Raw genomic sequence first — 24,474 nt, 5'->3', positions numbered from 1 at the left:
CTTTGTTAAATCCTACATTATAATGTTCTCCTACTTAGTATACTAGTGGAGCGTTTATCAAATAAATAAAATAAGAATAAATGTTCAAGCTGCCACAGGTACGAAGTAGAATCCATACCCGTTTCGATCTTACGTGTAATCGTATCAATTCCGCTAGCTCGCGACCTCCAATAAAAGAACAAGGTCCTGAAAAAGAGAAACAAACTAATACTGAATGGAGCAGGTTCTCTACGTCATAAAAGAAAAGCTGAAAATCCCAGGGCGTAGGGTGACTAACCCCCAGTCTCCGCCACTGTTTCCACCCCGTGGCCGAGCATGGGTGGTGGACAGGGCGCGGGGGTGACGATTTTGCTTCGGCCCGAGTCGTCGCGACGCTAGCGCCGCGCCGGAGGCTCCAGTCCGAGCCCAGCATCACTCGTGGTGGTTTCGCGCGCGCATCCCCCGCCAAGGTGCGACTATATTTCAAGGAAACAGGAAAGATTCCGTCCTCGCGATTTCGCGTACCTCTTCGCCGTGTCTTCTGCGTAACGATACCTGTGCAACGTGTCGATCGTCGGTCTCGCCGTGACATGATCGTTCGACGATCGAGTCGTCCGGCGAACGCGTGCACCGACAGCGTGCAGAGATCGTCGAGGATGCCAGAAGGGGAAATAATGGGAAGATGAACCGTACGGGCCCCATCGTCGAGCAATTACGCACGATCGTGATCAAGGGCAACGGTGGGTTGGCAACGATTCAGCCTCGCGGCCCTCGAAGCGTGCAGAACCGGTCACGGGACCGTCCTCGGGGTTCGAAAGTTGTTGAAGGACGTCGTCCAGACTCTGTAAACAGGCTGTAAAATTCCTGCCCGTGGCGCTCTGTTTACACCGCGAGACGCGCCAAGTTTTTCACCGCGGGCGTCGCGCGTTTTCCGAGAACGGTTCTCCCAGGTATCGCGGACTGGTGTTCGCTCGTTCGTTTCCACGATTCGACGAAAGGACACGGGGCCAGTGTCGCGGGAACGTTCGTCGTCGCGAGTCGTGTGATTCTCTGGTGACAGTGGAGTGTCGTGCGTCGAGAAAAGTACTTTGGAGAGCCCGTTACGCGTCGGACGATCATCGCGCCTGGAGAACACTCGACTCGGTGAATTTCCAGACGAGTGTTGCAGCCCGCCGGTGCATCATGCCCGGCTGTTCGAAAGCGCCACTCCAAGTTGGAGATCCGCGGCATCGATCCGCCGATCGGCGATAAATACGCGGTCGAAAGCTTGTGCGTAACGTATCGAAGGGTGGAGAAAAGGAGCAGAACGATTCGACGAAACCGAAGCACGCGCGGAGTCGCTTCGCTGGGACTCGATACATCGCGAATCGCGGCGATCCAGGATCGATCGAGGATCGAAGGTCTCTCTCTTTCAGTTCGTTCACGTTCGAGCCGTAATTAGAAGGGGAGAAGTTACGCGGAGGAAGCCCGTGGTCGCTTCCTGGTGCACGCGACCAGCCCATCGGGAACGTTGTTCTCGTTTTGAGAATATATATGTATTTTCGGTCAGAACGGTCTGTGAATGTGCGTGCAGATTACGACATCGACGAGATCGATTGGCCGCGAGGAGTGGCCGCGAGAGTTCCTCGGGAGTGATAAATAATAGATGCGCCTCGGGGAGGCCTAGGAATCGCGTCCACCCGAGTGCAACCGAGCCAAGTGTTAACCGTTTCTACTTTAGTTTCGTGTGATTGTCTTCTTTTTTCGCGTCAAAGGCGATCCCCGTGCACACGAGTCACCCAACACGGAGGAAACCCGATCCGCTCGGAGGTGAGTTTCGATTCGCTTTGTTACTTTTTATCGCGAGCCATCGCTCAACGACCGATTTTCCCTCTTTTCTGCTCGCCAACGTGCCTTCTTCCGTTGCTCCGCTATCGGTTGGAGTGCAAGAACTCGGAACGTCGGGTCTCGCGGACCGATGCATGGAAGAAAAATTAATTAAAGCGTCTCGTGACACGACGCGCCGAGACGGGGAACGAATTTAACGCGGCATTGTCTAAGAAAACTAATAACGCCTGCGGGGACCTTCTCCGAAAACTTATCGCGACGACGGATATCGGTTTTATCGAGACGAGAAGAACAACTGAAATTTCTACAAAGGCCCTGTAAAGCGTCTACGCGGCTCATTCTTACGTATCAAAATTTGTTCGTCGTTCGTTACCTTTTGCAAGATAGTTGGATCGATTTACGATATTACGAGAGAAGGGGTGTTTTCGAAATACGATGTCCAGCTCGACGTAGGATCACGGAAGAATGATGATCGTCGAGGTCGCATTATGCTTGTTGAGCGTCGTTTTGGTTAACAGGTTGCGAGGCCGTCCGACACTATGTAGCGTATTCGTTAACAGGCACAAATTACACTATCTCTACCTGCTAATTAATACAGCGAAGCCTCGTTAAAATTTAGAATTCTAGAAACTAGGACAAATAGCTCTGGTTCGACTAAAAATTCCTACGCATCGTCTCCTATAAGCTGGGCAATTTCAGTTACTTGTCATCACTATGACAGAATTTTGTCGGGATCAAGGTTTCTTACGCTTGAACAACGTAGAACTATACATTACACAGGGTGTTCAGCCACCCCTAGGAAAAATTTTAATGGAAAATTCTAGAGGCTAAAATAAAACGAAAATCAAGAATATCAATTTCTTAACTGAGGCTTCGTTAAAAAGTTATTAAAAAATTAAATTAAAAAATTTCGAATCATTCTAAAAAAATTATTTTCGGTTGGAGGGGTCAATTACAATCATTTTTGGTGAATAAATATATTCCCGAAATCCTACGTACTTTCGAGAAAAAAATTCTTTAGCGAAAATATACTGCATGGCCAGTAATTTTCTATAACTTTTTAACGAAGACTCAATCAACAAGTTAGTATCCTTGATTTTCATCTTATTTTGGCCTCTAGAATCTCCCATTAAAATTTTCCCCAGGGGTGGCCGAACACCCTGTATATCCACATTTAGATCATATGTATATCGGTACACACTTATCGATACAAAATTGTACATTACGTACGTGCATTTCATAATTACCATAAATCTGGTGGTCGTAAAAGGTCTGTAAATTTTGATATAACGGTTCTTAATATCGAATAATAATAAATGTATTATCAACATATTTTCAAATTCGATTCTCTCGTAAACGAAGCTACAAATGAACAAATTTTATTTCTTTTTTTCAACTTATTTTTGTACGTAGAATCACCCAGTACCCGATAGTACCATCCGTCCAGTAACACCCTGTATATGGTATGTTATTTGTTTATACAATCATCAATAACTATGTAAATTATCCCGAAATTTTACAATTAGTTATCTTTAATGCTCCGGCGAGAATTACTCGAAATATGGAATTATTCCATATTCCAACATTTAAACGACATTATACCATATTATATAATAATTGTATTAATCGTATCCCAGCCCACGCTAACCAGTTTAGCCAGCGTCTGGACTTCTTTATCGGTTCTCTGTATTCCTTCAAAAAGCACGTTACTAGCGTTGTACGCATCTCATAACATACGCAATTAATGAGACATTTACGCATATTATGCAACTCTATTATAACAAAGTGTGTACAGAACCGTAAATAAATAAATAAAGGCGGAACAAGTTTGTAAATAAAAATATTCTGTGATTTTTCCAAGCAAATCGGTACATTTAACGCGTTGACATCTCGCCTATTCATGGTGGTATAATCAGTGTGGTAAATATTACCCCCTCCCCTTGTTTTCTACCGGTGCAATAACGACGATAAGTAAAACGAATAAATGAATAATAAATTACAACAGAGAGGTATATCACCGGCCATGCACGATCTTTTAAATCATCGTGCTAACGGCATGCTAAACACTTTTAAAACGCGCGATATATTTTTCCTGACATCGGTAATAAATATTGCTCGTTTAAATTGCGATTCTCCCGCGGCAGCGTCCAGCCAAATGCGAAGGATGCAACAGAGGTTTCGAAAAAGCTAAAGTCCCGTGTTTTTACATCGAATCGTGCACGTTGCAAAATGAATCGAGCCGCGTACCCCCGATGAAACGTTTGGTAAATATTTATTATGCGCTCGTATGACGGTTTCGCGTCGGCATCATATAGAAGACTTATCGAAACGATAATCCCGGGACTTCGATTTTCGAACGCAAATACATCAAGGCGAGCCCCAATGATCGTGCGTTTCCGCTATTAAAATGTTTCCGATATTTTATGAACACGGATCCAGTCGAGTTAACCGGTTAAACAGCGCGTAATTCGCCACCGAGCCCGGATTCAAAAATATTTACACTTATTTCGCGGCGTTTACAGCCCATTTGGCCAGGTACGCGGTCCGATATTAACTTTACGACGACCGCGAAACATTAAAAACGTATTCGCTCTAAGCCGGTCTTTATTCGTCGGACGTTCGAACATTTAGCGCGGTATCCTCTGTTTCGTTTTACGCGGAAAATCTTAACAAATCCTTGGGAACGAGCTCGATCCTGTGGAAAATCGCCAATGAACTCGTTACGAAAGAACGTTGACTTTAGAACCGGAAACCGTTTCGAGCGGCTTAAAACGTTTACCGCGGTAGCTTTTCTTCCTAGACTTTAACCCTGCTACTACGCATTGCTTCTCCGAACTATCGCGTAAAAGAACTCTGTTAAAAGTCACTCGAGCACTTTACGCGTATTGAAAGAACTAGCTCCGATGATACGATTTAATTTCAAATAATTTTTCAAACATATACTATTTAATGTTGTTTAGATTTATTCATACAAGGAATGGTCACGAAAAAGAGCAGATTTGTTTTACGAATACCTCGTGAATATAAAAATACATTGATTTTAATAAATAATACTTGATAACGGGTAGCCTTATGATTGTGAAACTTGTCATCAAGAACTCGTATCGAGTCAGACTCGTCATGGCAAAAGGTTAATGCTCGCATTATTGCTATAAATAAGCCCCCCCCCCCCCCCAATTTTTAATTTCTATTTTCGGCTCGCACGGATCAATCGTTGGAAAGCTCGTTTGCAGAGAATGTTTTGTTTCCATGTTATTTGAAATAATGCGCATTGTACAGCATTCCCACGTTCGCGGCGTGAACAATTTCGCGCAACGATCATTTTCGCCAATACGTCTTTCCTTCCAATTTATTTAATAATCCCCCCGTAAACACATTTCCTCGCTCGCGTGATATCCCGCAACGATGGCGCGCGGCGGAACTTTAATCGCCCGTCTCGACCCTGAAAAGGAATACATTTTCTAACCGGTAACGAATACCGGCACGTAATGGCTTTTTACACGAAATTATCCCCGTTACAGTCTATTCCAGACCGACGTCGTCGTTTAAAGCAATGGCTCGACGTAAAAACGATTAGGCCACGGTTCATGAACGTTTTGCTGATTGCGTCTTTAATAACAACTATTGTAACGGTTACTCGAGAATGATGTCAACGTGTTTCTGATTCTCGTATCGTAACTTGAAAAATATCAATTTCGACGTCTGATAATAACCGTTGGAACGAGTTTACTTGCACGGCGTAATTCCTCGTTTCCGGTCTGGCCGTTGGAGGATTTATCGAACGAATGCACGCTTGGTGAAATAGCTCGCGAGTCGCGAGTCATCGAGGATCGAATCCGACCGGAAGGAGGGCGTACGACAGTCGAGGACAGAAAGTCGAGTATAATGGGCGAATCTTGCGCAAAACTGAAATGATTGATGGAAAGAACGAGATGGCGGCCGGGCGGTGGGCGGCAGAGCGACGAAGGAAACAGCTCCAGGAAACAAAAGACCGAGAGGAAGTAGTTATGCATGTGTACAGAATAGGTCGACACCTAGGACGCTCTTGAGCGCAGTTAACTCGAACGGTTTCGATAATAGTGATAGTATACCGGGGAGTCATCAACCGACTGCTCCGGTTAATGAGTTTTCCAGTCTTTCCTGGTGACAGACATTTGTCATCGTTCGACTCGGACGAAGCAATTTCTGTCACGATCCTCGTTTCGCTACGAGACGCGGGGAAACGGTCGCGAGAAATCTTATCGGTAAATAACTGAACGAGAAATAACGATGTGCAGAGACGGTTCCGGAAATACGATGAAACCTTTAACGATTCCTTGTTTCGAACTATCGTTCAAAATCGAAGACGAACGTTCCTATAACTTGGAACGTTGGTAATATTTAATTTTTATTTAAGTTTCATAACGCTTACTCTAATGCTGTATCTGTATATTCAGGTGTTTCCCAAGGTTCACACCTGGGACCCTTTTTATTCTGATATATCTGAAGCCTTTCGTTTGTGTAAATATTTATTGTATGCTGATGATTTAAAAATTGATCATTCTGTTAGTCATCCTTCCTGTACGAACTCAATTCAGTTCTCGAATATCTCCATAAGTATCAATGATGTCTTTCACAGTATTATCACTCTCAATAATAATTCTAGTATAGGTCTCGATGGTATCCACCCTATGCTTTTAAAATCTTACTTCTTCGTTGTTTCTAGGATTCTTTGGATAATGTTCAATAAATCTCTCTCCTCTGGTATTTTTTCTCGATCTTGAAAGCTATGTCTAGTACGATCTCATTTAGATTTAATGTTCCTTCCAGAATACTACGTCGTTCTGAATTATTTCACATAGAACACCGTCGAATACTTTATGGCTTCTATAACCCTTATCATCGTTTGATCGATGTTTCTAACCATTCAGTTCTATCATTTAAATATTTTTTACCTAGCATGTCCTTCTACTTACTCACAGCCAGTCTCATACTTCATATCATTCAATTTTGTATCTTTGTTATATAACTATCTTCTATACTTGTATCTCCTTCTGTATTAATGGGTATTTAATCCCATAAATAAATAAATCAATAAATATTGTCTATAACATTGTTAAGATGTGAACGAAGGATTTAGAAATTGTATTAAATAAAAAATTCAAACGTGATCCGCGCGTAAATCATACAAGAAAATAGAAAAACTGTCAACTTTTATCACGATCGAGATTAAGTTTACAGTTTTGCATTCCCTCTTCTAATCTAGTGACTGCATTATTGCCATTATTTTATTCGCCGTTTCCTTTTGTTTGTTAACATTTGTTATACTCAAGATTAGGTTTACGATCGCTCGCGAGTATGTCTGTTCTTCGAATCATATTCCAGACTAACAATAACGTAAGTAGGTACTATAAAAATGAACACCGTATAATTGCTTTCATTGCTGTTCTGTTGCTCGTTTTTAAGACCGACGTAAAGTTTTATCGTGTGCAGTTAATGCGAACATTTATGAGTTTAAAGTAATGAGAGGAATTTGCACGACGTTTTCCCTTTGCGAGGACGAACTTTATACAGGACGATTCAATGTAAAGAAGTTAGTTAAAAACTTGGAATAAAACTTGGCCACGAGGAGTTTTGTTTTCAAAAAAATGGACAATCTAATTTATATTTTGTTGTCACCATTTACCACACTTTCCATTTATTTATAGAAATTTTTCTTGGGTCACGAAAGACTCTAGTTAATCATTCCGGAGTTAAAACTGCATTTCCATTGTTTGTTGTTGATATTACGTTCGTACTGTGTTACTTCCGTCACACTCAGACCTTTCTTGACTCGCTTCCCTCCTCTTCGTCGATTTCTGTTCTGTTTATCTTCCTGTCCTGCTCTGTCTTCCTCGTCTCAATCACGTTCTCGATAACGCTCAACCCATCGCCTTGTGCCCTCCATCTTACCTACTTTTATTATCCTTGTCTAACTTTCCACTTTATCCCCTACTCTGTCAACATCGTGTCAGTCAGACTGTTAACCCCTTAAGCGTGACGCACGCACATTGTTCACCCTCGTTTGCGTACACGCATATAATTAATCTGTTTATTCAATTCTAATTTTCTATAATATTAATCGAAGCTCCATCGTTAATTATTTATACAGAGAATATTACTTAGTTAGAGTAATTAAGTTTTATAATTAAGTTAGTACTAAAGACTCCTTTAATTTTTCTAATGCCTTTTCTATACCGTAACAATGGTGGTTGTACGTACACGCAGATACTTAAATCCACGTGGTATTATCGTATCCACCGGTGGAGTGCTTCATACAATTTCCTTTCTCTCCGCATGGCGCATTATGATTGTGTGGCCCAGTCACACATGAAAAGCACTCGTGCATACGTTAACAGGACACAGAACTTGCGCAGAGACGCTCTACAGAATTAAATTCATACGATAATTTTAGTAATTGTATTAACAGAGAGTACAGTTTAGAAACCTACGAACGTGAGAATAAAATTGACAAAAATTAATTATATCGAAAGGTATCGTGAACGAATTAATTCCGAATGGCTAAGATTCGTGTAGATTAACTCCAGAACGCTGCAGAGAATACTTTCTTCGCACTCTGTATACAGAGCGCAGAGAGTATATGGAAATATGATTTTTGAGAACCGCAATTGCTTTCGCGATAACATTCGCATCCCGGTTCGTCGTCGGGGCGACTTTAATTTGAATTTGCGCGGCTTCGGATTGCTTGTAGTCGCGTGGTAACGATCTAGGTCGCTGCGGATTCTCAAAAGTTCGGTGTCATATTCGCGAAACTTTCATGGTTTCCCCGAAAAGTTTTCCTCGTTCTCGAAAAACGGGTCTTAAAAGTTTTACGGTGGTCGGTCGCCGATCTTGATATACTTCCGCGTTAAATTTGAATCGTGCAACCGTTCTCCACCGACCGTCTAACTTTGCAATTATTCTATTTCGAGGCAGAGGGGCTCCTATCGGATAAGCGTTATCAACGCCGGCGATCTAGGAACGAACGATATCAACGTGGAATAATTTTCCCACGTGATAAATTCCCGCGGTATCCGCGCCATTTGTATCAATAACGATGCGTCATAATGCATCATCGTGCATCGCGATGCTCCCGATCGCAATCCCGACGCCGATAAGGCGTCTTACCGCCTCGTTCGAACGATACTGGCCGCGTACTATCGACTTTTCGTGGATTAGACCGTAAAAGAGTTTAGTCGAGTAGAAATCGAGCATACGAGCATCTGACTATTTATCGACCTTTTCCACTGCGGCGAGACGAATAGAGAAGCTCTGGAGGCAATCGATTGGATTAGAAGTTGCTTTTTCCGTTCTTCGTAGCAACAATTTACGCAATTACACTCGATATTTGACGCCAATTTTGAGGTATTCTTACGTATCTCGTGTATTTCTCTTTTGTCCTTTATTGTTTCACCCGGGAGAAGCCGAACTGGTTAATATTGCTCTATATTTTTCAATTAAAAGTGTGATTCTTGATTTGTTCTACCGTCGGAAACTGAGTAGGCGTGTATTAAATTTTATTTTTTGATTAGAATGTTAGGTTTGTAGTTGGTTATTTGTATGTTTTCATATTTAAAGAAGTTTATATGACATATTTTGTGTATATATTTTTTATTATAATAGAGAATTTCTCATAAAATGATTAAAGTTAACATGTGCAAATTTATAATTGTCAAGCAAATGGCGAAGCTTTTAACAAAATTGCTATGGACTTCAGCATCTCAAAATGCGTAAGAAAAATATTTAAAACAATAAATATTAAGACCAGAAAATTTGACTAGAACTGGAAGAAGGAGGAAGACAACCATTCGTCGAGACAGATAAATAGTTCTAGAAGTTAAAAAAATCCATTTCTTCGTGCCAGAGAATTGAAAGAAAATGTATGCTTGCCCATTAGAATTAAGAGACAAAAATCAAATTTTAAGATTTTTTAATTTATTCATGCATGTTTCAAAAGATTATGGGAATATTAATATTCTTTTTCACAAAGAGACGGTAAAAACATAATTAAATAATAAATAAACTTCATTGTGCGTTATTGCAATGTGATATATACGCGGAGAAATAACAAGTAATAATTTTGGATATACGTAAATATATTACTTTTCTTTAGTCTGTATCACTAATGTACCACAAAATCTCTTAACTCTCGACGAAGCACAGCAGTCCATGAGTGCACAAATGAAAAAAAGGAATGACGATACAATGTTCCTCGCATATTCGACTACCTCAGACAGCAGAAACTTCGTAGTTTACGGCAAATTTAAAAAATCGGCTTTTCGGGGCAAATACCCCACTAACATCGAAAGGAGGATGGTACGCGACGCGATTAGAATGTAAATGCCGTCAAACGACGCAAAAAGCGCGGTTGTCGTCGCGCAAAACCGTCAGGAAACAGTCGCCGGAATATGTAATCCAATTTTCGTTCAATATTCAGGGAGCCGATACGCTGAGCCGCGCCGGTTCAGACTAATCACTCACAGGGTCGCCTAGCCATGACGATTCTATACGTTTTAGAGGATAGGCCGATTAGCAGATTTGTCATGCTGCCGGGATATTAGGACACGCGAATACCCTATTAGCGGACGCACGGTCCTCCGGCTGACAATGGCCGTATGCAAAGACGATGCCCCGAATTCCTAGCAAGCGAAGCGTCGGCTGATCAATGGGAATCCTATATTTCGGGGGAAACAGTACGTCATCCTACGAACTCTGCGCGCGACGTGGCGGTCCTTTCCACTTTGAAGTGGATTAATGCGTGACACGCGGGACTGATGTTACCGAACTCGCGACTGGGGACACATTACACCGTGTACTATTAGCAAACTGCACGCCATTGGATTTATGGCACCGCTTGAAAACACTTTCGCGCGTTTTAGTGGACTACGACCACCATCGAGGTGTCCACTCGACCGTGGCTCGAAATACCGTTGCGTTGCAATTGCCTACAGGTGCGAGTCGCAGAGATCGTCGGGGAATCGATAGCGCAACGCGTCATAAAAGAAACATTACCCTTTTGTTCTGTCGCCATTTTTTCCCCCTTGTTTCAAGTTACGCCGGGTTTTTATTTTACAATCGCGCAAGGCGGGTCGTCCAATTTTATCGTTGGGAACGGCTCGATATCCCGCAGTGGTTCCGATTCAGGAATAGTGTGACGTTTCTACGTAACTTTCGAAATGTCAGAGATATTTTTTTTTTATATTAAACCTTAATTAATTTCGAAATACTTTTTAATGTTTCGAAGGCAGAAACGAGAACGTTGACTTTTATAAAGCTTATCCTGCTCTTAAATATAATTATTGTGCTATTGTTTGTCTAATCTCGTTTCAACGAATGCAAAGTATTTCTTGAAACACATGTTGCGCGACAGTATGGCAGGAGAAATGGCTCTAATGGTTATCGAGGCACGATATACGCCGTGAAAATGTAATAAACCAGATATATTTGACGGAGTTACGAGCGCGCGAGGGAAGCATGGAATACGTGTCGCCTTCCACTGCGTGAACGCAATGTGCACTTATATCGCGCGACACGAGACGACCTGCTCCTTCCAGATATAATTTTTCGACACTGAGAAATACTGGGTGTTCTACAATTCTGGTACAACCGAACATTATTCAGTTTGGAAAAAATAAATCAATAAATTATCAAGCTTGTTTATTTAAAATTACGATATTTATCAAAAGGATTGCTTATAAAGGATTCATCGAGTTTGAGTATCATTCGGTGGAAAATGTTAGGTCCTAAATCTGGTTAAATTTCTGTCGGTCCATTTTTCAAGGCGAACTGAAAATACATCGTACGGACTGCGTGTCTGTGTTCGCGAGAGAAGGTGTTGGAAATAGCAGAAGCGATAAATTGGAACGCGCATTGCTCCGGTTAAAAAAAAAAAAAAAAAAAAAAGATAGGATCGTTACCACCCAAGTTTCTCCAAAACAAAGCTTTAGCTCTATTCGCTTCCGGTAGGCTACAGCCTCTGGAAAAAGGTTTTCGATCGGATAATATAATGAAATTCATAAAGAATATTCATACTTCTGAGTTATTATTACTAGTAATTATTACTGACAGGAAACTAAAAGCGATTGAATTTAAAGCAAATAGCAACGAAACGACGCAAACTTTAGTTTATCATCGAAAGACACATCAAAAACTTTTTGTTAGAGGTTGTACTTCTATCATTCAACGTTCTGACAATATTGGACACACGTATGATAGGAATAAATCTTTGATTAATTGTGTAACACAGAATACAATTTATCGTCGAAGCGAGTACCTCTGTACGCATAATTAACTTCGAACGAAATAATAGAACGGATAAATCGTTAGTCATTCGTACGGGAGATTCGGTGTTTTTATATATTAATACGAAATTGTCAATTCATTCTTTGATCGTTAATCCACGGCTCCAACGAACGTTTTAATTAGACAACATTGTTGCATGCGAGGATTATGCGGATACATACCATAGAAATTTTTAATTGAAAATTAGATTGAACACGAAGCATTTAATAATACGATTCGGGGTTTGTTCTATTTCTCCGAAAAAGTTTAATTATCGTTTTATAATTTTGTGAATAGAATCCCTATTAGTTTTGCTGTACTTTCGTCAATGGATATTACTGCCTTTGCACGCCGATACTCGCTGGCTAATCTCGATTTATTACTTAACGAGTAAGGGTATTTGAACAGTACTTTACACGCGTGTATAAGAGCAAGTAAAACGAGAAAACTTCGCGAAAGGCGTGTTACTAAAGCCTACATAACTTCAAAGGAACCGTAACTTCAAAGAAAGCGCGCAAGCCGACTAGCTGTTCGGTTTTTGGGTCAGCACCTATCGCGTTCGAGTTAATAAATACCGACAGAACGATCGAGACCGGTGAATTTACGCGAAAATCACGGTTATTCGCGACGTCTACTTTCGAACGCGTTGGGTATGCAATCGCATGACGCACAGATGCAAAGCAGAAGTCACGTTGATTTTCAGCTCTTGCACGACGAGACCCGCGTGTTTGCACGCTCGCACGCATGCAATATTTCAGCGTAACCCCGGCCTCGAGGCGGTTTACGTTGTCGGTATAGGACGAGTGAGCAAAGAAACTAGACAGCGTAATTTCGCCGCGGAAGAATGATACGCACCGATACTACGCTCACTCAAAGGGCTTCGAAGAACTCAAAAGACTGAGGGACTTAATAATAAATCGTGAGAAAAATTCGAAATTTTGATATTCGTCGGTGAAAATTGAAAAAGTGTAAGAAATTATATGAGATGTAAACAACGTTATCGTTGGTGTTGATGATGGAAGTGTTTAAGCTAAGATGAAATGGGTATCGATGTCCAACTTGGACAATAGAAAGGCACTCTATATCGAACTTTGGTCGAGGGAAGTCGCCTATGTCTTTTATGTGCTTTGTGTCAAATAGTTTATCGTAATATTAAATAATATAATTTATTTAGTTACGTTTAAAGTGTCCGGAATCATTGAATCTGACCACACGCCTGAAATCATCCCTGACATCCTTGCAAAAGATAATTTTGAAAATTCAGGAATAGTTATAGTGAGGAGCAAAACTGAACACACATACGATATTTTAAACAAAATAATTTTTCATTGAATATTTGCATGTAGAATATGAAAGAAACAAAATACTTAGTATTATCTACAATATTTTGGTATCTCAAAACAAATTTAATATTTGTGGTATCATTATTATTTCGCTTCGTACAATTTTTTTTCGTGTTTTGCACCGCAACTAATTTTTAGTAAACATTTCAGATTTTGGTACACTTAATAAAGTATACCAAACCTGTAACCTTGATAATTGCTTCAATACGTTTAGACATACTTAATACTACATTTTCGTAATACTCTGGTATAATAGATAGACTGTAGATCTTTATGCAAATGCATATGTTTCTAGGAAATAGATGATAGAGTGAAATCTAAATAGAAGTTTGTTTCATCACTAGAGGTTCTTAAAAATATATTTTTTATTTTGCATATTTTGTATCAAAACATATGTCGAAACATACTGCATATGTCATATATATGTTTATTGCATTTCTTTTCATAAAATTAAATTAATTGGTATCGACAGTAACAAACTTCGCTTTCGTAAATTGGCTGGGTCCACATTCAGCAGATCTATATATCTATACAGGGTGTTCGGCCACCCCTGGGAAAAATTTTAATGGAGGATTCTAGAAGCCAAAATAAGACGAAAATCAAGAATACCAATTTGTTGATGAAGGTCTATTCACCAAAAATGATTGTAATTGACCCCCGCAACCGAAAATAATTTTTTTAGAATTAACTAAAAATTTTTTTTTCGTCGAAAAATTTAAGCACCTACTCCTTGTCGATTTTACTTAAAAATTCCTTTTTCGTTTTTAATAATTTTGTTTGATGCTCTACAGAAAAGTTGTCTAATACTTTTTTGTAGGTACCTATGAGCTCTACTTCAGAAAAAAGTTTCATTGAAATATATTCACAATTGTAGGAGTTATGGCTGTTTGAAAATTGGACCATTTTTATGGGGTTTTTCTCACTTTACGATGTCAAGGAACAACTTTTCCAATATTTTTGGAATCTCTACATATTCTCCACCAAAATACGCGTAGTTTGCTTTTTTAAACATTAAAATCGTCCAATCCGTTCAGAAGTTATGATGCTTTAAAGATACGCATGAAATTTCAGTGAAACATATCAACGCTATGATCAGACATGAAATTTTAGGTAATGAATTTTTTTCTCGAAACTGAGTAAGATTTCGAGGGTATGTCTGTTGACCAAAAATGCTTGCAATTGACCCCTGCAACTAAAAATAATTTTTCCAAGACGATTCGAAAGTCTTTTTTTTCACCCAAAACTTTCAGCACTTACTCGAATTTTTTTCTCGAAAGTGGATAGGATTTTGGAAGTATGTGTATTGACCAAAAGTAATTGTAATTGACCCCCGCAACCGAAAATAATTTTTCCAGAACGATTTGAAAGTTTTGAATTTAATTGTTAATAACTTTTTAACGAAGTCTCCATCAACATATTGGTATTCTTGATTTTCTTCTTATTTTGGCCTCTAGAATCCTTTATTAAAATTTTTCCCAGGGTTGGCCGAACACCCTGTATATCTATATATCGGATCTACCTCGATAATAGCGTCGATCGTTCCCCATTAAACCAGCAATTTGCATTAATCTGTAGTACCGTGTCAAATTACCGGGGAAAAACGTTTCAACCTCGTCTCGCGTATCGAAAAGCTCTTTTTTTATCTATCTGCAAAGAAGATTAGCGTAATTTCGGCCTATTTGTCTTTGGGATTTCTGGCGTCTGATTCGTAGAAAGGGTGGAGGGTGGCAGTCGCGTCGGTGGAGGTGCCACCGAGGGAAGCAGTCCTAGCTCGTGCTCTCTGCTCGAAAGCCGCGATACAAGGGCGGTTACGGTTTCTGACTCGGCAGCGACAGGCGCGCGCATGAATATTTTACAAAAATGCATGCTTCGAAGAACCTAGTCATCCCCTATTCACGGTTGCTCGAATTTACAGTGGCACACCGCGCCCGGTGAACGTACAATCGCGTTCCACCCCCGCTATCATGCTTACTTGTTTCAGAGCGCATTGTCTTCTGGAGCGCGGTCGCGTTATGCTCGCCCGCGGTTCGTCCGATACCGGGTGTCGTTTCTTGTTCGCGCAAAGAGCGGTTTGGCTTTCGGGCGAAATAGATTCTCGTTCGAACGACCACGCAAGAATATCCTCGAAGAATACTTCGACGGGGCTCGCGAACGATTTCTGCGTCGCGATTCGCGTCCCGTGCATTTCCAGAGACTTTTCTAGTTCTGGGGATTACTGGAACCACGCTGTCTTTGTTCGGTATTTCACATAAAATATACCACTTTATTTGAGACGTTGAATACGTACAACTAATTCTATACGGCTTTAATATTCTACAGGGTGTCCCCAGGTTTTGTGGCACTAAATAAGAAACAAATGATTATAAACGTAGGTCATTTAAAGCTTTATTAAAAAGTTATAATATCGTCGCTTCCAGAATTAATTAATACTCCATTTAAAAATGTCCACCGTTTTAGACGAGCGATCAAATTTGATATGAAGTCCAACTTACTAATAGCTATTATTGGTGAAAATTGTTTTCAAAATCTTTGGCGACCTCAAGTAGAAAACAGCTTACATAAACTCACGAAATGCATATATTGCTGTTCTATTCGAGCCAATGCTCGCAGTACTATTTCACTTGTTTGTGTTATAACTTTTCAATAAAGCTTTAAATGACCTATGTTTATAAACATTTTTCTCTTATTTAGTGGAATAGAATATATTGACAAGGTTTGAATATTAAAACCTGGGACGCACATGAGCAACAGATGTCAGGATTCGCCTTTAGAGACACGTAGTTGGGTTTTTGCTGTTGAACAATGTCGCTAGCACAATTCTGTTTTGTAGATGTTTCTCAGGGACCTAGGCACTGCCGGGAAATGGCAGCTAACTAAGAAAGAACCGTACTCAACGGCAATTCATGCACCGTACAAAGGACGTTGAAAAATAGGCTAGTTCCTTCTACGCTACCCTTGAACAACACGCATACTAGAGACAAGGCCTTCAGCCATTGCAAGTTTTTCCTCCAGAGGTTTCTCTCAAATATAATTTAAAGTTGCATTTGCACGGTTTTTGAGTTCGATAATCGGCTTCGAAAACTCGGGAACTCTGCAACGAACCCGACGAAAGATCTCTAGCGAGAGGAATCCGGTTTCAGGACGCTCCGACTATTCGTCCAGAGAAAGTTGCAAATGAAGATCGATAAACATTACCATCGAAATAGGATAGAATTCTTTTCCAACTGTCGGATGAAGTTTGTGAAGTTCCGAAGGCGTCGGAAACTTAAACCGATAACAAAGCGGTTTGCTAAGGTACGGTCCGGCCGGTCGTCCCGTGGAACGCGGTTTCGCCACTTCCGGTTTCGAGGGACGTAAAAAAAAAATTCTTGGCGGACTTTGGGGTTCGCGCGATAGTTGGTTACACGATTAAACGGTTTAGTCGATTCGTGTCGTGAGCCGCGGATTTATCTCGGGTAGCTGGCCGAGCATGAAGCGATACGGTTCCTGCGAACTAAAAGCTTGTGAATGACAAGAGATTTATTCTCACGCGTCCCTATTGCCAGTCGATACGTCACAGAAGTTAATCGTATATTGTCCCCGCCGCAGAGTCTTTCAACCACCAGTCAGACAGGACATTTATTCTCCCCAGTTCCCGTTGGTCATGATTTATGACCCCGATCGGTTTCAGCGATTCCTTTGATCGCGTTCGAGCATTAACGAAGCTTTTCCACGACCACTTCCTACCAGTCTCTTCCGCGTCGATGGAAACCTGTCCGACGAAATGGGATTTCCTCGGTCTACGAACGAACTTGCATTTTTAGTAGAGAAGACCGGGGTCAATAGTAACACTTTGATTTTGGAATACAGTAATTCAAAAAGTATTACACTTGAAATAAAAATTGTTGCGTGAAAATGTTACCTAATTGTCTGACAGTATTCGCTCACGGTTAATTTGTTGCAAGTAATACTCGAATTATTAGTAATAAATGGAAAATGTATTTTTAGCACCTTTTCTTTCAAATTCGAATTATATCTGTTTCTTTTTACACTTTGTTTTTCTTCATATTCTGCTCTAATAGTAACGTTACAGTCGACCCCAGTCTTGCATTTATATTACAAATTTTCACTAACAATACGTTTAAAAGTGCTAATTAACGATCAATATTGCATTCAAAAGGATGAGACTAAAGATTAAGAGAAAGAAGAAGCACTAAGGAAATACTACTTTATTAAGCCGAGGTCTCTTCTTTTCTTTGTTTGCGAGCCGTGAAATGAACATACAGGGTGTTCGGCCACCCTTGCGAAAAATTTTAATGGGAGATTATAGGGGCCAAAATAAGACGAAAATCAAGAATATCAATTTGTTGATGGTGGCTACGTTAAGAATTTATTAACGTCTAAAGTTCCGCCCGTACTGAATTTTTTTCTCAAAAGTGGATAGGATTTCGGAGGTATGTCTATTTACCAAAAATGATTATAGTTGATCCCCGCAACCGAAAATAATTTTTCCAGAACGATTTGAAACATTTCAATTTCACCGAAAAATTTAGGCACCTACCCCCTGTCGATTTTCCTTAAAAATTCGTTTTTCATTTTTAATAATTTTGTTTGACGCCCTACAGAAAAGTTGTCTAATACTTTTTTGTAGGTACTTATGAGCACTACTTCAGTAAAAAGTTTCATTGAAATATATTCACAATTGTAGGAGTTATGGCTGTTTGGAAATTGGAGCATTTTTATGGGGTTTTTCTGACATTACGAGGTCAAGGAACAACTTTTCGAATATTTTTATAATTGCTACATATTCCACACTAAAATACGCGTCGTTTGCCTTTTTGAACATTAAAATCGTCCAATTCGTTCAGAAGTTATGATGTTTTAAAGATTCGCATGAAATTTCAGGGATGCATTTCTGGCCTGAAATTATATTTTCGGTAAGGAATTTTTTTCTCGAAAATGGTTCGGATTTCGAGGGTATGTCTATTGACCAAAAATGGTTATAATTAATCCATGCAATCAAAAATAATTTTTTTAGAACAATTTGAAATTTTTTAATTTTGTCGAAAAATTTCACACCTTCACGAATTTTTTTCTCGAAATTGGGTAGGATTTCGGGGGTATATATACTCATAAAAAATGATTATAATCGACCCTTGAAATTGAAAATAATTTTTTTAGAACGATTTGAAAAATTTTTTTTTGCCAACAAATTTCAGCACCTATCCGAATTTTTTTCTCGAAAGTGGGTAGGATTTCAGGGATATGTCTATTCACCAAAAATGCTTATAATTGTCCCCTGCAATCAAAAATAATTTTTCCAAAACTATTTGAAATTTTTTAACTTAATTTGTTAATAACTTTTTAATGAAGGCTCAGTCACGAAATTGATATTCTTGATTTTCGTCTTATTTTGGCCTTTAGAATCTTCCATTAAAATTTCTCCCAGGGGTGGCCGAACACCCTGTATAAAGAAAAGTAACGACTATTAGAAATAATAATCAATCCCCGGCGTTCCGAATCGGGTCGTTTCACCTTGCAACAACGTTGCGTCTATGATCGATTCCGGGATCGTGAAAAATTCTGTTTGCCGTCTCGGGACGGAACTTTTGCTGATTCGAATCGGTTCGAATCGGCTACAGAGGACCCGTTCCACTCGCCTGGCGACGGACCTTCATTAAATGAAACCAGCGGCGCGGGACAGAAAAGGAACGAAAGCGTTCATCGACGCGCGTGTTCCGAAGAAAGGAAGGAACCCTCGTGGGAGAAGCAAACGCTTGCGTTGCTGAATTCAAACGCGATAGTCGAACCGACCGACGGGGTTTCCCGAAAGCCGATCTTCCTTCGAGACGATCTTCCTCGTTCTCCGAGGAGAAACGCAAGGAAAATAAGGCGGCAGTGGAAACCGTTTTCCAGATAAATGAGATTCTGATACAGCGATCGGATCGCTGGCGGCCTCGGCGTTGCGGGTCTCTGATAAGAAGTCGGGGGGGTTGGGGCATGGGTGGCGCGCTGGCAGCGGCTTGATTTATCGGAAATTAATATGCTACGCGATCGACGCTCGTGAAAACACCTCGCCGCGCTAGCACGGGAAGAACTGTCGAGGGTTGGCAAAAGGTGGAAGCGGCGACGCGGGAATTTAAAATAGATTTGCCAGCGACGAGAGCGTCACCGTCGCTCCTCGGGGGCTTATCAGGCCTAAGAAACTACAGTAACGAAGCACGGAATGGGCTTGGCTGAAGCATATTAATGCTTCTCCGTGAATCGAGCCACGAGAACACCGGTTGCTCGGCGGACTAACCCTGGAGGGACGGAAGAGATTCTGAGCTGCGGAGATAGAGTCCCGTTTGCTCTGAGCGTCCTCGCGTCGCGCCGTGTCTCCAAACGAAGCCAGGAAATGAACAGAGTGTTACCTAGAATGATCTTGACTTATGGTTTTCGAGCCAACACCCGAAGGGATATTAACCCTGAATGTACATTCTCCCGTTCTCGAAACGCGAGCACGGTCGCTGGATTACGCGTTCCGCCTGCTATTTTCTTGTGTCATTAACCTAGTTTGGATTTTTACAATATACTGACGTTTACTCGTTTTACTTACCATAGTTGCTCACGGTTGATCCAAATCCGAGGCACGATTGTTAACACTACACCTACCACGACCGGTCAAACGAACGTTTTTAAAGTTTCGTTTACACTTTACAATGTTATTTTATGGTTATTTATAGTAAACGTACAATGAATCTTTCAATATTCACTTCTATTCTTGTTTATTTTCTGAGAAAACTATGTAGTCTGACTTGCCCGCCACGATAGATCACTTGATTGATTTAACAATTTATATTTTCTTGTAAAAAACTAAACAAAATATAGCAAAGGAGAGAATCTTCAGTTTCCACTAACTTAAAACAGTTTAACACGCGTATTAAAAATGTTGGAGATAGAAGTTGGCAGCCATTATATGTTGGCAAGAGTGACTGCACGGTGGAATGTTAGAGATAGAAGTTGGCAGCCATTATATATTGGCAAGAGTGGCTGCACGGCGGTTAACTACGAGCGGGAACGTTTGTTTTAATTTACAATGGTGGTTGAATTTATATTCCTAATCCTATACAATAATTGGTAGCAGAGCGTGGTTCGGTTTGAGTATAAATAGTTAAAAGTGAAAAGTGTTGTAGAGAGGTTAGAAAAGACACGTGGCGAGCGAAGAACAAAGAGATTGTAACCATGGCTGATGGAACGGGTTTATCGCCCACTAAAACTGAATTGTTAAATGGAAAGAATTATCGCGTAATAAAATCTGTGCTAAAAGCCCGTGAATTATTTCGGGAAATAATTGAAAGTGAGGAACCGCCAGATGATGAAAACTCTGAATCCGTCGTTGGAAAACGAAGAGCCACGTGGCAAACCAACAACGACGAGGCGTATGGGATAATTATAATGACTTTATATGAGGGACAGATAGGGTTATTTCTAACAGAGGAATCAGCAAGGAAGTTAAAGAGAATACATGCATACAGAAAGCACCATAGAGCATATACGCATAAATATAGGTTTGGAATTAAAAAATATAAAAATTAATAATGAAGAATCCGTAAAGGATTACATAGCAAGGGTTAAGAACATAGTGTGAAGAAGTGCCAGCTTAGGGTATCCCATTAATGATAGGGAGGTGAAATACCACCTGGTAAGAAGCATGCATATAAGATATGAGAAAATGACAATGGTGCTTAGAGTACAGAGGTCACTAAAATTAGAAGAAATTCAAAGCACGTTGAAAGAAAAGGAATGCAGGATAAGTCGGGAAATGAATGGACAAACATCTGGAAATAGTAGGGATAAGAAGGCATACAGGATGACAAAGCGTACCAATTACAAAGGACTCACAGGATGTTATGTGTTTGGGAAAATAGGGCACATAGGCAAATATTGTTATCTGGATGGGAGCAGCGCATGGTCAACCAGTAATAGAGGCAGGTACAACAAAAAATACTAAAACTTTACACACATGCAGTTCTGAAACTATTAGTGTTTTATACATAACTGAGCCATCATTGGCAGTGACAATACTTCCTCTTTGAAATGGTTTATGGATGACGTTGATCCGACTTTTTGTTTTTTAGATATCATAATTTATGTAAAAGATAATTTTTTAATTTCCACTATCTCTCAATACAATAGCCTGTTAACGCTTATTAAAAATATTAAAACTTTAGACGCGTACAGTTCCGAAACTATTAGTGTTTTATTAATTATTGAGCTATTGCTAGAAGCGGCAAAGCCTCCCCTTTAAAATGGGTTTTGGTTTTTGTCGATCCGACTTTCCATTTTCGAGATATCGTAATTTATGTAAAAGGTAATTTTTTTAATTGGAGTATCTCTGTCTCCGTTTGACGCGTCGGACTTTTTTGTCGCACGTGCATCGTGCTGACCTACCTCACGAACGTGACTGCCGTGACCTAGTTTCGGCGTAGTATTTCCAAGAATATACTACACACTGTTTACTACTTACGCGCGCGTACGGTCATTGAACTCGCGCTTCCGTAACTGGCCACCGCATCGACTTAAGACAAAAATAGCTATATCTCCGGAACTAATAACACTATCGACTTGTTCGAACGCTCATTTTAAAGGGCATTTTATCCTCTATCCGATGACTATGTCAACTGTTATTATTTATCCTGTCTTCTATGTTTATTTTGATATTTACTTTGACACTATATACCTAAAGAAGTTTCAACAATTTCTATTGATCATACGACCGGTGTGCGATAAAATTGGATTATAAATTGTTTATTCAATTGAAAATGAATTTAAATTTATATAGAGGATGTTTGCGTAATTACTATGCTTGGTATGAATGGCTATACATGAAGTGTCGGTAGATTTAGTGTTTAATTTTACGAGACATCCTGCGAATGGAGCTAATTTATAATTGTTCCACTTTGAAAATGAATTTAAATTCGAATAGAGACAGTTTGCCTAATTGCTAGCCAACATTTCCGTGATCGATTGTATCTATAATTTTTCAAGTGCACGGGTTCAATTCTCACAGTGTTTATGGTTGTTTGTTTCAGGAGTTCCATGGAATAGCGACGCAACGATGATCACTATGAAGTTTTTTCGACTCGTTTTGACGCTCCTAGGAGGCTCGCACGTCCTGTGCGCGCAACCCTCCATCTCGCCCACGGTGAAAAGCTTTGGTGAGTCATTTTTCGACTGCTTAATCGTATTTAATCCGCATCGTTTCGTAACTATTTTCTCACAACAGAGAAAATTACCGTATATCATAACCAATTAAAAATATCGACAGTTTAATTCGAGCTCTGTCACCTCACATATTCGATACCATTCGGTTTTACTTTTATCCGCGCCCAACAGTTTGGAAGATACAGCCGGTCCTAGTTGCGTGGAATAACCTGTAGAGCAATTACCGCGTCGCGATACGATTAGAACGTCCACCAGATAATGACGGCTTCTCTTGAAACCGATCATGTGCCTGCGCGATCAACGTCCCCGTTAATGAAACTATTACTCGCTGACAGAGACATTTGGGTCAAAATATAACGAGGAAGCTCTAGGAGGGTTGGAAGTTTCCACGAGCCTGTCGTAAAAATTCTAGATTACATGGAATTTCTATCAGTTTCCGCGTTTGGTATCGGCGTCGAACCCGTTCTCGAATTTCCCACGGTCGTCGAGGTTTTCACATCGAATTATATCGCTTTGAACGTACGACGCGGTCGGGTATCGGCCGCAGATTCGTCGAGATCCATATTTTATCGTAGCTGGCTCGGGGCACGGTGTTCGCGAGAACCTCCAAGCTTCGTATCGTTCCAACGGCCGTTGTTAGATACCGACGGAAGCGAATTGTGCCGGCTTTCTGTGCAATTAACGACTACCCATCCTCTTCGTAATTATGAAGCCGCGGTAGAAGCGGTAATGAAATCTGTACAAGCAGTTCGCGTGGAACGGGGGAGGCTGTTGGCGAATGTGGTCGTCAAGAAGACTGAAGAGTAATGTACACCCATTGTAACAACGTAATTATACGACACTCAGTTTGACATCTGTCATCCGACTCATCCTACAAAACGTCCGCCGTATCGTTAAATTTATCCTTCCCTTTCTCGCGAGCGAAATACGTTCGTAATTGTCTTTTTTTATCGGCGTTCAATACCAGGTAATTACAGGGCTCGAAAACAGTTGAAATATCGGTTTCAAGTTTTTAAAACGGTTAACCCCTTGCCGCACAATGACGAGTCTGACCCGATATAAATTCTTGATGTCAAGTTTCACAATCATGAGGCTACTCACGCGTCATAAAGTCTTTTTTTTTATTATTAGCAACGCATATAAATGCGCAATACAATTAGGATATAAATCTAGATTTAGATTATCTATATACATTTATCGATAAAAAAAAGACCATACATTTCAGGAAGACAACATGACTTAGATTAAATATATAAAAAATGCTTCTCTAGAAATTTGAAAATAATTATTAGCGAGAAGATTCTTAGTTGAGAAAGAAACTTCCGTGAACGAACAAATTTGAACAAAATTAAATAGTATACGTTCGACAAATTATTTGAAATAAAATCGTACGTCAAGGGATTAATGAAAAAAACTCGTATTCAATAATTTGGTCGAAATTATATGATGGGTCTGAGGTTTCCAAACAACTGTCACTATAAATGTATAGGCGTATTAAATTTATTCGATCAAAATTTTAGTACGATCGGATATGTTTAGACCGCTCGAGGGGCTCCAAATATCCACTATAGTATTTGTTTATCTCCTCCAGCCACTCTGTCTTTGGTATGTGTTTGGCTTTGGGTCAGTGGTGTCCACGGATGGAGCGCCTCACGCAGCTTCGTCCCTCTTTGCGTGCTGTATCGTGTTTGTATTGGTCATGAATACACAACGTGTCATCAGGCAACGTTCTTGTACCAGGCTGACGGGGACAAAGTGGTAGAAAGTCCCTCGGCTTGCATTGAATAGCTCTATGCAAACGAGGATCACGTGACAGTAGTAGACGCGTCTGGCGCGATCC

At 40.4% G+C, this 24,474-nt stretch overlaps 1 protein-coding gene across 4 annotated transcripts in view; it reads left to right on the top strand.

The window, feature by feature from the left end:
- Positions 1 to 415: 415 nt before the first annotated feature.
- LOC143343927 (zwei Ig domain protein zig-8) overlaps positions 416 to 24,474 on the top strand; it is a 249,188-nt gene continuing 225,129 nt past the window's right edge. For all 4 annotated transcript variants that reach the window (XM_076769335.1, XM_076769334.1, XM_076769333.1 and 1 more), the window contains exons 1-2: positions 416 to 1,788; positions 22,502 to 22,627. In XM_076769335.1, the coding sequence (XP_076625450.1) occupies positions 22,528 to 22,627 (100 nt within the window). In that variant the 5' untranslated portion in view covers positions 416 to 1,788; positions 22,502 to 22,527. The remainder of the gene's footprint in view (positions 1,789 to 22,501; positions 22,628 to 24,474) is intronic.

Source organism: Colletes latitarsis, chromosome 7 (assembly GCF_051014445.1).
Source record: "Colletes latitarsis isolate SP2378_abdomen chromosome 7, iyColLati1, whole genome shotgun sequence".
In the NCBI taxonomy this organism is placed as follows: Eukaryota; Metazoa; Arthropoda; class Insecta; order Hymenoptera; family Colletidae; genus Colletes; species Colletes latitarsis.
This window is presented reverse-complemented; position numbering and strand designations above follow the sequence as displayed.